This window comes from Cetorhinus maximus, chromosome 3 (genome assembly GCF_964194155.1).
Source record: "Cetorhinus maximus chromosome 3, sCetMax3.hap1.1, whole genome shotgun sequence".
NCBI lineage: Eukaryota > Metazoa > Chordata > Chondrichthyes > Lamniformes > Cetorhinidae > Cetorhinus > Cetorhinus maximus.
Window position 1 is genome coordinate 652,001 of NC_135881.1, and position 12,546 is coordinate 664,546.

General features: G+C 48.9%; 1 protein-coding gene across 1 annotated transcript in view; it reads right to left on the reverse strand.

Annotated features, from left to right (window-relative positions):
- The window catches only part of nrbp2a (nuclear receptor binding protein 2a), a 202,229-nt gene that overhangs the window by 36,470 nt on the left and 153,213 nt on the right, over window positions 1-12,546 (reverse strand). The window contains exon 9 of the mRNA XM_078535906.1: window positions 7,089-7,147. Coding sequence (XP_078392032.1) covers window positions 7,089-7,147 — 59 coding nt within the window. The remainder of the gene's footprint in view (window positions 1-7,088; window positions 7,148-12,546) is intronic.

Here is a 12,546-nt window from a genome sequence, read left to right on the forward strand (position 1 = left end):
AGGAAAAGCAAGGGTCCCAATACCAACCCCTGGGGAACTCCACTACAAACCTCCCTCCAGCCTGAAAAATATCCATTAACCATTACTCTCTGCTTCCTACTTTTCAGCCAATTTTGTATCCATGTTGCTACTGTCCCTTTTATTCCATGAGCAATAACTTTTCTCACAAGTCTATTGTGTGGCACTGTGTCAAATGCCTTTTGAAAGTCCATATACACCACATCAACAGCATTACCCTCATCGACCTTTTCTGTTACCTCTTCAAAAAACTCCAGCAAGTTAGTTAAACACAATTTCCCCTTTAGAAATCCAGGCCGGCTCTTCCTTATCAACCCACATTTTTCCACGTGACTACTGATTCTATCCCAAATAATTGTTTCAAGAATCTTGCCCACCACTGAAGTTAAACTGACTGGTCTGTAATTGCTGGGCTTATCCTTACAACCTTTTTTGAACAAGGGCGTAATGTTTGCAATTCTCCAGTCCTCTGGCACCACCCCTGAGTCTAGGGAAGGCTGAAAGATTATGGCCAGTGCCCCTGCAATTTCCACTCTCACTTCCTTCAATATCCTTGGATGCATCTCATCCGGTCCCGGTGCCTTGTCAACTTTAAGTACCGACAGTCTATTCAGTACTTCCTCCTTATCAATTTTCAACCCTTCTAGTGACAGAGTTTCCTCGTCTGTCACCATGGCCTTCGTAGCATCTACCTCCTTGGTAAAAATGGATGCAAAGTATTCATTTAATACCTCAGCCATGGCCCCTTTGTCCATGTGTAAATTCCCTTTTAGGTCCCTAATCGGCCCTACTCCTCCTTTTACCACCCTTTTACTATTTATTTGCCTATAGAAGACTTTGGGATTCCCCTTTATGTTGGCTGCCAGACTTTTCTCATAATCCCTCTTTGCTTCTCTAATATGCTTTTTCACCTCCTCTCTGAACCTTCTGTATTCCTCTTGGTTCTCAATTATATTTTCTACCTGACACCTGTCATAAACACACTTTTTCTTCTTTATCTTAATTTCTTTCTCCTTTTTCATCCAGGGAGTTCTGGATTTGTTTGCCCTGCCTTTCCCTTTCGATGGAATATACCTTGACTGTGCCTGAACCAATTCTTATTTGAAGGTAGCCCATTGTTCAGCTACAGTTTTTCCTGCCAATCTTTCATTCCAGTCTATCTGGCCCAGCTCCGTTCCTACCCCATTGAAGTCGGCTCTTGTCCAGTTAATTATTTTTACTCTGGACTGTCTATCGTCCTTTTCTATCATCATCCTAAAACATAAAACTGTCCCTTACATGCTCCCCCACTGACACTTAGAACTTGACACGTCATAACATTCATGGCTATGGGCCAAGTGCTGGTAAATGGGATTAGGTAGGTAGGTCAGGTGTTTCTCACATGTCAGTGCACTCGATGGGCCGAAGGGCCTCTTCTGCACTGTGATTCTGTGATTCTGATTCTGTGATTCTGTGACACTTGATCTACTTGGCCCACCTCATTTCCAAGAACCAGGTCTAACAGTGCGTCTATTCTTGTTGGATTGGACACATACTGCTGTAGAAAATTCTCCTGAACACAATCTAGGAAAATTTGCCCCTCTCCTTTACACTACCACTGTCCCAGTCTGCATTCGGGTAATTAAAATCCCCATTATAACTACTCTATAATGCCTGTATCTCTGTAATTTCCCTGCAGATTTGTTCTTCTACATCCTTCTCACTATTTGGTGGTCTATAGACTACACCGAGCAATATAATTCCCCCTTTTTGTTCCTTAGCACTAGCCAAATATTTCTGTCCTTGAACCCTCTGGGACATCCTCTTACATAGAAACATAGAAACTAGGAGCAGGAGTAGGCCATTCAGCCCTTCGAGCCTGCTCCACCATTCATTATGATCATGGATGATCATCCAACTTATTAGCCTGTTCCCGCTTTCTCCTCATATCCTTTGATCCCTTTCGCCCCCAAGAGCTATATCTAACTCCTCTTGAAAACATACAATGTTTTGGCCTCAACTACTTTCTGTAGTAGCGAATTCCACAGGCTCACCACTCTCTGGGTGAAGAAATTTCTCCTCATCTCAGTCCTAAATGGTCTACCCCATATCCTCAGACTGTGACCCCTGGTTCTGGACTCCCCCACCATCGGGAACATCCTGCCTGCATCTACCCTGTCTAGTCCTGTTAGAATTTTATAGGTTTCTATGAGATCCCCCTCATTCTTCTGAACCCCAGCGAATATAATCCAAACAAAGACCTGTATAGTTGCAGCAAGACATCCCTGTTCATATACTCGAATCCTCTGGCTATGAAGGCCAACATACCATTTGCCTTCTTTACCACCTGCTGTACCTGCATGCTTACCTTCAGCGACTGGTGTACAAGGACACCCAGGTCTTGTTGCACATTCCCATCTCTCAATTTATAGCCATTCAGATACTAATCTGCCTTCCTGTTTTTGCTACCAAAATGGATAACCTCACATTTATCCACATTATACTGCATCTGCTATGCATTTGCCCACTCACTCAGCTTGTCCAAATCACACTGAAGCATCTCTGCATCCTCCTCACAGCTCACCCTCCCATCCAGCTTTGTGTCATCTGCAAATCTGGAGATATTACATTTAATTCCCTCATCTAAATCATTAATATATATTGTGAATAACTGGGGTCCCAGCACCGATCCCTGCAGTACCCCACTAGTCACTGCCTGCCATTCGGAAAAAGACTCGTTTATTCCTATTCTTTGTTTCCTGTCTGCCAACCAGTTTTCTATCCATCTCAATACACTACCCCCAACCCCATGCGCTTTAATTTTACACACCAACCTCTTATGTGGGACTTTGTCGAAAGCCTTCTGAAAGTCCAAATAAACCACGTCCACTGGCTCCCCCTCATCAACTCTACTAGTTACATCCTCGAACAATTCCAGTAGATTTGTCAAGCATGATTCCCCTTTCATAAATCCATGCTGACTCTGTCTGATTCTGCCACTGTTTTCCACATGCTCAGCTATTAAATCTTTTATAATGGACTCTAGAATTTTCCCCACTACCAACGTCAGGCTGACTGGTCTATAATTTCCCTATTTTCTCTCTGCCTCCCTTTTTAAATAGTGGGGTTACATTAGCTATCCTCCAATCTGTAGGAACTGTTCCAGAGTCTATAGAATCTCGGAAGATGACCACCAATGCATCCACTATTTCTAGGGCCACTTCCTTAAGTATTCTGGGATGTAGATTATCAGGCCCTGGGAATATATCGGCCTTCAATCCCATCAATTTCCCCAACACCATTTCTCTACTAATATTGATTTCTTTCAGTTCCTCCCTCTCACTAAACCCTGTGTTCCCCAACATTTCTGGTATGTTATTAGTGTCCTCCTTTGTGAAGACAGAACCAAAGTATGTATTTAGTTGGTCAGCCATTTCTTTGTCCCCCATTATAAATTCCCCTGTTTCTGACTGTAAGGGACCTACATTTGTCTTCACCAATCTTTTTCTCTTCACATACCTATAGAAACTTTTACAGTCAGTTTTTATGTTCCCTGCAAGCTTACTCTTATACTCTATTTTCCCCTTCTTAATCAATCCCTTGGTCCTCCTTTGCTGAATTCTAAACTGCTCCGAATCCTCAGGTCTGCTGTTTTTTCTGGTCAATTTGTATGCCTCTTCCTTGGATCTAATACTATCTCTAATTTCCCTTGTAAGCCATGGTTTGACCACCTTTCCTGTTTTACTTTTGTGCCAGACAGGAATAAACAATTGTTGCAGTACACCCATGCGCTCTTTGAATGTTTGCCATTGTCTATCCACCATCATCCCTTTAAGTAACGTTTCCCAATCCATCATAGCCAACTCGCCCCTCATACCATCGTAGTTTCCTTTATTAAGATTCAGGACCCTAGTCTCAGAATCAACTATGTCACTCTCCATCTTGATGAAGAATTCTATCATATTATGGTCGCTCATCCCCAAGGGGCCTCACACAACTAGATTGCCAATTATTCCTTTCTCATTACACAATACCCAGTCGAGGATGACCTGTTCTCAAGTTGGTTCCTCAATGTATTGTCCAGAAAAACATCCCGTATACACTCCAGGAATTCCTCCTCTACTGTATTGTTACTAATTTGATTTGCCCAATCTATATGCAGATTAAAGTCACCCATAATTACAGATGTCCCTTCATTACACGCGTCTCTAATTTCCTGTTTAATGCCATTCCCAACATCACCGCTAGAGTTTTGGGGTCTATATACAACCCCCACTGACATTTTTTGCCCTTAGTGTTTCTCAGCTCTACCCATACATATTCCACATCGTCGGAGCTAATATCTTTCCTCACTATTACGTTAATTTCCTCTTTAACCAGCAATGCAACTCCACCGCCTTTTCCTTTTTGTCTGTCCTTCCTAAATACTGAACACCCCTGGGTGTTCATTTCCCATCCCTGGTCACCCTGCAGCCATGTCTCCATAATCCCGACTATATCATACCTGTTTACATCTATTTGCCGGTTAATTCATCCACTTTATTGCGAATGCTCCTCGTGTTAAGGCACAAAGCCTTAAGGTTTGTCTTTTTAACATTACTTGTCCCGTTCCCACTATTTTTCACTGAGGCCCTGTTTGATTCTTGCTCTTGATTTCTCTATCACTTTTCTTATTCCCTTTTTGTCTATTGTTCTTGTCCTTGATTCCCCCTCCTCTGACTCCTTGCACAGGTTCCCATCCCCCTGCCATTTTAGTTTAAACCCTCCCCAACCGCTCTAGCAAATATTCCCCCAAGGACATCAGTCCCGGTCCTGCCCAGGTGTAACCCGTCCAGTTTGTACTGGTCCCACCTCCCCCAGAACCAGTCTCAATGCCCCAGGAATCTGAAACCCTCCTCTTCACACCATCTCTTCAGCCACATATTCATCCGATATATCCTGCTATTTCTACTCTGACTGGCACGTGGCACTGGTAGTAATCCTGAGATCACTACCTTTGAGGTCCTACTTTTCAACTTACTTCCTAACTCCTTATATTCTGCTTTTAGGGCCTCATCCCTTTTTTTACCTATGTGGTTTGTACCAATGTGCACCACGACTGCTGGCTGTTCACCCACCCCCTTCAGAATGTCCTCTAGCCGCTCTGAGACATCCTTGACCCTAGCACCAGGGAGGCAACACACCATCCTGGAGTCTCGTTTACAGCCACAGAAACACCTATCTACTCCCCTTACAATTGAATCCCCGAAAACATTCCCACACTTTTTACTCCTCCCCTGTGCAGCAGAGCCAACTGCGGTGCAACGAATGTGGCTGTTGCTGCTTTCCCCTGAGAGGCCATTCCCCCCAACAGTATCCAAAGCAGGATATCTGTTTTCAGGGGAATAGCCACAGGAGATTCCTCTGTCTGCCTGGTCCTCTTGCTCTGCCTGGTGGTCATCCATTCCCTACCTGCCTGTGGACTCTTAGCCTGCAGTGTGACCACCTCTCTATACATGCTATCCACGATACTCTCCGCCTCGTGCATGCTCCACAGTGTCCTCAGCCGCCGCTCCAGCTCTGAAACCTGGGCTTCCAGGAGCTGCAGCTGGAGACACTTCCCACACACATGCTGGCCCCGGGCACTGGAAATGTTCCCAGCTTCCCACATAGAGCAGGAAGAGCACACCACGGCTTTGAGCTCTCCTGCCATGACTTACCACTTTAAATTAAATTAAACCTTTTGGAAGATACTTATTATCAAATAATATCAATCACTCTAGGGTCCTTCTTCCTTGCTCCTCCTTGTTATGGAATATAACCCTTACAAACGATGAACCACAAAATAAGGCCTTAAAAACTATAAGCGAAAAAAGTAATAAATCCTTACCCGGCCATACTCACGGTACTCAGAGGATCACCTCGTTCCCTCCTCACCGAACTCCCTCAGTCACCAAACTCCAACTTACGCACTCTACTGCAGCCCAAAGCAGCACCCCAGTGCAGACAAAGTCAGCACTGTAAGATGGCCTGTTTCTATACTCTCTGAATCTAGCCTCTGAAAACCTGTTTAAGCTAGTTTTCTAATTAACTAGTTGTAGCTACAAGCAGAGCCTGTGTAAACCCTGTTTTAAAGCTGGCCTAAAACTCACCTCCTTCCAACCCAAACAGCAACTTTTAGTTAATTACTAAATTAAAGAAAGACTAGACTTTAGATAGAAATTAACCCTTAAATTCCCTCAGTCACCAAACTCCAACTTAAGCACTCTACTGCAGCCCAGAGCTGCACTCCAGTGCTCCAGCACTGCAATGCTCTCCTTTACCAATATCTCCACCCCTCCTCCTTTCCTTTCTTTCCTATCTCTTCAGAACACCTTGTACCCGGGAATATTTAACACCCAGTTCTGCCCTTCCTTGAGCCAGGTCTCTGCTATCGCCACAACATCATATTTCCACATGGCAATCTGCGCCTGTAACTCCCCAATCTTATTTACTAAACTCCGTGTTCACATACATGCATAGTAACCCTGATTTAGATTTTGTTACTTTCTCCCTTACCCTGACTTTACCTGTTAACTTCTATCCTCTCACCATCAACATCACAGCAAAACCACATGCAAGTTTGCATAGAGTGTGACTCACAGTCACACACTGAGTGACGCGCTCACTGACACACTGAGACTGACACAGGGTCTCCACAGCCAGGAAAAATATCACCGGGCTATTGGAGAGGTTTGAGTTCATTAAGAGGAGCCAACATGGATTTGTAAAAGGCTCATCACGCCTGACGAATAGAATTTAATTTTTTGATAAAGGAACAGAGAAGCTCGATGGAGGGAATGTGGTCAATGTTGTCTATTTGGATTTTAAGAAAGTACCACATAAAAGGCTGGTTAACAAAACTGAGATGGATCAGGAGACTGTGAGGGTCCCTGAGAGGGTGAGGAGGGGATTTACCAGAACGGTTCCAGGGATGAGGGATTTTAGTTACAAGGTGAGGTTGGAGAGGCTGGGGTTGTTCTCCTTGGAGTGAAGGAGATTGAGGGGGGATTTGATAGGGGTGTACAAGGTGATGACAGGTTTCTGCTTCAGCATTCCTCCCAGTTTCTTACCTCCAAGGCACAAATTCCGAATGCAAAAATATCCAGCGCTGTTGTGTCCTTAACCTGAACTGTAAACATAACACAAGCAATGAGTAGGAGACAAGGCATTGAAACAACCAGAGATGTAATTTGGTGGTTGCCTAAGGACAGGTTTTTAACACAAGCGGTTCTGAAAGAATATTTCCTGGGGTTATTCATGGAAGCAAGCTCTGCTCCGAGTAACATCAATTGAATGGTGTCCTTAGATAGATTGAAACAATTAAACAAGCTTAACTGTTACTGGAAAAGACATTTTGGCAAAGCTTTTCATCTTGCACTCATCAGGACATTCACAAGAATACCAATGTCAGGGGAAGCAACAACGTTATACTGTGCGAGAAGAGAGTGCTGATTGGTTGGCAAGTAGACCCTGGAGGCATTGCCATGGATATTGCACCAGTTAATGGTGACTGACAGTTAACTGCCAAGCATTGTTTGAAATTTAAACCAGGTGGTTTGACTCTTATTGGTCAAGACATTGTCCTGAGGGATGAGTCAGCTCTGTCGCTTATTTTATTGAGCTGAAACAGGCGCAATGTTCTTTCTGTTTGTAAAGAACGGAGCCCTGTGTATTAATATATCTAGCTTCCAGTGCACACAGATATGACAAATGCAAGCCCGGCTGATAATCTTAAATTGGCTGTCAGCGTAATTTTTAGCACACTGAGGATTATTTAACAAAGGTCCAATCGCAGAATCACATCTAATGTTGGACACTGTGTTTTAAAAGTTTTGCAATCACTGGCTGGTTGGGTACAGTTTGTGCTCATTGATTCGAAACATAAGGGATGGAACTTCAGTTAGAATCCACGTGGGGTAAGTTAGAGACAGAGACAGTCACTGAGGAGGGAAATATGTCTGTGAAAGTGAGTTTTAGTAAACGCCTTGGGCAGAATGTTATGACAGTGGGATTTTACATTCCTGCTGTCGTCAATGGGGATGAGAATGTCTCACCGTGTTTTACAGACCTGTCCCCATCAAAACAGGGCCATACAACTCTGCCCCATGTCAAACACCAGGAGGGAAATGGGAAGCAATGAGGGTGAACAGGGCAAAAGAGAGATAGGGAAATCCTGTGAGAGAGAAGAGCTGAACTTCTTCAAGTTCGGCATTCCTGGAAGAGAAGTGGCAGTGAATTAAACACTAAGACAAAAGCAAAATACTGCGGACGCTGGAAATCCAAAACAAAAACAGAAAACACTGGAAAAGCTCAGCAGGTCTGGCAGCTTCTGTGGAGAGAGAGAAACAGAGTTAATGTTTCGAGTCCGTATGACTCTTCTTCAGAGCTGAAGAGAAGTGGAAATGTGATGAAATTGATACTGTTTAAGGGGGATTGAGCAGGTGAAGCTGGATGGGGGCTAAGGAGAGGTTGACAAAGATGTCATGGACAAAAAGGCAATGGGAGTGTAAATGGTAGTGATAAGGGCTAAAAAAGGTGCTGTTTGAAAATAAACTGGGGACGAGGACAGCTTTAACAGCTAACCCTCTATCCAGCTTCACCTGCTCCACCTCCCACTTAAACAGTATCAATTTCATCACATTTCTACTTCTCTGTAGCTCTGAAGAAGAGTCATACGGACTCGAAACGTTAGCTCTGTTTCTCTCTCCACAGACGCTGTCGGACCTGCTGAGTTTTTCCAGCATTTTCTGTTTTTGTTTCAAATTTCCAGCGTCCGCAGTATTTTGCTTTTGTTTTATGATAATAACCCAGTCAGCTTGGATTCGTAATCGGACATCCTGTCCAATCAATGGGGAGAATCAATCAACCAATCCAATCGCACATTAAACTCCAACTCCAGGTCCGAGTCACAGAGAGAGAGAGAGGCCACTAAACTTCACACAGTCTGGTCAGTCTGAACCCTATGTCCAGCTGGTTTTTATTCCTGTTTGTAATGTGGGCATCGCTGGCAAGGCCAGCAATTGTTGCCCATCCCTAACTGCCCTTGAACTGAGTGACTTGCTCGGCCATTGCAGAGGGCATTGAGGAGACAACCCACACATGGCTGTGGGTCTGGAGTCACATGTAGGCCAGACCAGGGAGGGACAGCAGATTTCTCCCCCTAAAGGACATTGCCGAATGAGATGGGTTTTTATGACAATCGATGATAGTTTCATGGTCACCGTTACGGAGACTGGATTTCAAATCCAGATGGAATTTAATTTCCCCGATGGTGGGGTTTGGACCCGTGTCCCCAGAGCATTAGCCTGGCCCTCGGGGTTAACGCTCCAGTGACAGCATCACTAGCACACCATCTCCCATCCGGTCAGACTGAACCCTGTGTCCAGTTCTGGGCAGTGAGGGGGCAGTGAGTGGTCCGTGAGTGGGCAGTGAGGGGTCAGTGAGGGGGCAGTGAGTGGTCCGTGAGTGGGCAGTGAGGGGTCAGTGAGGGGGCAGTGAGTGGGCAGTGAGGGGGTAGTGAGGGGGCAGTGAGTGGGCAGTGAGGGGTCAGTGAGGGGTCAGTGAGGGGGCAGTGAGTGGGCAGTGAGTGGGCAGTGAGGGGTCAGTGAGGGGGCAGTGAGTGGGCAGTGAGGGGGCAGTGAGGGGGCAGTGAGTGGGTCAGTGAGGGGTCAGTGAGTGGTCAGTGAGGGGGTCAGTGAGGGGGCAGTGAGTGGGCAGTGAGGGGTCAGTGAGTGGTCAGTGAGTGGGTCAGTGAGGGGGCAGTGAGGGGGTCAGTGAGGGGTCAGTGAGGGGGTCAGTGAGGGGGCAGTGAGTGGGCAGTGAGTGGGTCAGTGAGTGGGCAGTGAGGGGTCAGTGAGGGGTCAGTGAGTGGGCAGTGAGGGGGTCAGTGAGTGGGCAGTGAGTGGGCAGTGAGGGGTCAGTGAGTGGGCAGTGAGTGGGCAGTGAGTGGGTCAGTGAGGGGTCAGTGAGCGGGCAGTGAGTGGGTCAGTGAGGGGTCAGTGAGTGGGCAGTGAGTGGGTCAGTGAGTGGGTCAGTGAGGGGGCAGTGAGGGGTCAGTGAGGGGTCAGTGAGTGGGTCAGTGAGGGGTCAGTGAGTGGGCAGTGAGTGGGTCAGTGAGGGGTCAGTGAGGGGTCAGTGAGGGGTCAGTGAGTGGGTCAGTGAGGGGTCAGTGAGTGGGCAGTGAGTGGGTCAGTGAGTGGGTCAGTGAGGGGTCAGTGAGTGGGTCAGTGAGGGGTCAGTGAGTGGGCAGTGAGGGGTCAGTGAGGGGTCAGTGAGGGGTCAGTGAGTGGGTCAGTGAGGGGTCAGTGAGTGGGCAGTGAGGGGTCAGTGAGGGGTCAGTGAGGGGTCAGTGAGTGGGTCAGTGAGGGGTCAGTGAGTGGGCAGTGAGGGGTCAGTGAGGGGTCAGTGAGGGGGCAGTGAGGGGGCAGTGAGTGGGCAGTGAGGGGTCAGTGAGTGGGTCAGTGAGTGGGTCAGTGAGGGGTCAGTGAGGGGTCAGTGAGGGGGTCAGTGAGGGGGTCAGTGAGGGGGTCAGTGAGGGGTCAGTGAGTGGGCAGTGAGGGGTCAGTGAGTGGGCAGTGAGGGGTCAGTGAGGGGTCAGTGAGGGGGCAGTGAGGGGTCAGTGAGTGGTCAGTGAGGGGGCAGTGAGGGGTCAGTGAGGGGTCAGTGAGGGGTCAGTGAGGGGGCAGTGAGGGGTCAGTGAGTGGGCAGTGAGGGGTCAGTGAGTGGGCAGTGAGGGGTCAGTGAGGGGTCAGTGAGGGGGCAGTGAGGGGTCAGTGAGTGGTCAGTGAGGGGGCAGTGAGGGGTCAGTGAGGGGTCAGTGAGGGGTCAGTGAGGGGGCAGTGAGGGGTCAGTGAGTGGGTCAGTGAGTGGGTCAGTGAGTGGGCAGTGAGGGGTCAGTGAGGGGTCAGTGAGTGGGCAGTGAATTGTCAGTGAGGGGTCAGTGAGTGGGTCAGTCAGGGGTCAGTGAGTGGGCAGTGAGTGGGCAGTGAGTGGGCAGTGAGGGGGCAGTGAGTGGGTCAGTGAGTGGGTCAGTGAGTGGGCAGTGAGGGGTCAGTGAGGGGGCAGTGAGGGGTCAGTGTGGGGGTCAGTGAGTGGGTCAGTGAAGGGTCAGTGAGTGGGTCAGTGAGGGGTCAGTGAGTGGGCAGTGAGTGGGCAGTGAGTGGGCAGTGAGTGGGCAGTGAGGGGGCAGAGTGGGTCAGTGAGTGGGTCAGTGAGTGGGCAGTGAGGGGTCAGTGAGGGGGCAGTGAGGGGTCAGTGAGGGGGTCAGTGAGTGGGTCAGTGAGGGGTCAGTGAGGGGGCAGTGAGGGGTCAGTGAGTGGGCAGTGAGGGGTCAGTGAGTGGGTCAGTGAGGGGGCAGTGAGGGGGCAGTGAGGGGTCAGTGAGGGGTCAGTGAGTGGGCAGTGAGTGGGCAGTGAGTGGGCAGTGAGGGGTCAGTGAGGGGGTCAGTGAGGGGTCAGTGAGGGGTCAGTGAGGGGTCAGTGAGGGGGTCAGTGAGGGGGCAGTGAGGGGGTCAGTGAGTGGGTCAGTGAGGGGGCAGTGAGTGGGCAGTGAGGGGTCAGTGAGGGGGTCAGTGAGTGGTCAGTGAGGGGTCAGTGAGGGGTCAGTGAGGGGGTCAGTGAGGGGTCAGTGAGGGGGTCAGTGAGTGGGTCAGTGAGGGGTCAGTGAGTGGGCAGTGAGTGGGCAGTGAGTGGGCAGTGAGTGGGCAGTGAGGGGGCAGTGAGTGGGTCAGTGAGTGGGTCAGTGAGTGGGCAGTGAGGGGTCAGTGAGGGGGCAGTGAGGGGTCAGTGAGGGGGTCAGTGAGTGGGTCAGTGAGTGGGTCAGTGAGTGGGTCAGTGAGGGGTCAGTGAGTGGGCAGTGAGTGGGCAGTGAGTGGGCAGTGAGGGGGCAGTGAGTGGGTCAGTGAGTGGGTCAGTGAGTGGGCAGTGAGGGGTCAGTGAGGGGGCAGTGAGGTGTCAGTGAGGGGGTCAGTGAGTGGGTCAGTGAGGGGTCAGTGAGGGGGCAGTGAGGGGTCAGTGAGTGGGCAGTGAGGGGTCAGTGAGTGGGTCAGTGAGGGGGCAGTGAGTGGGCAGTGAGGGGTCAGTGAGGGGTCAGTGAGTGGGCAGTGAGTGGGCAGTGAGTGGGCAGTGAGTGGGCAGTGAGGGGTCAGTGAGGGGGTCAGTGAGGGGTCAGTGAGGGGGCAGTGAGTGGGCAGTGAGTGGGCAGTGAGGGGTCAGTGAGGGGTCAGTGAGTGGGCAGTGAGGGGTCAGTGAGGGGTCAGTGAGTGGTCAGTGCGTGGGCAGTGAGGGGGTCAGTTTTCAGCCGATGCAGGATTCTATGGAGTCGAGAGGCACAAGCTGACCATTCAATCCAAATGCTCTATGTCAGTGTTTAATCACAAGGCCGCTTCTCCCATTGGAATTCCCTTTTCCCATCCTGCTCCCTGATCCCTCTGTTCCCTTCTCCGTGGAGTGTGCATCAAGCCTCCCAAAAATACTTCAATCTTCTCAGCTTCAGCCAGCACATGTCACAGTGAGTTCCACTCGGTGTAAA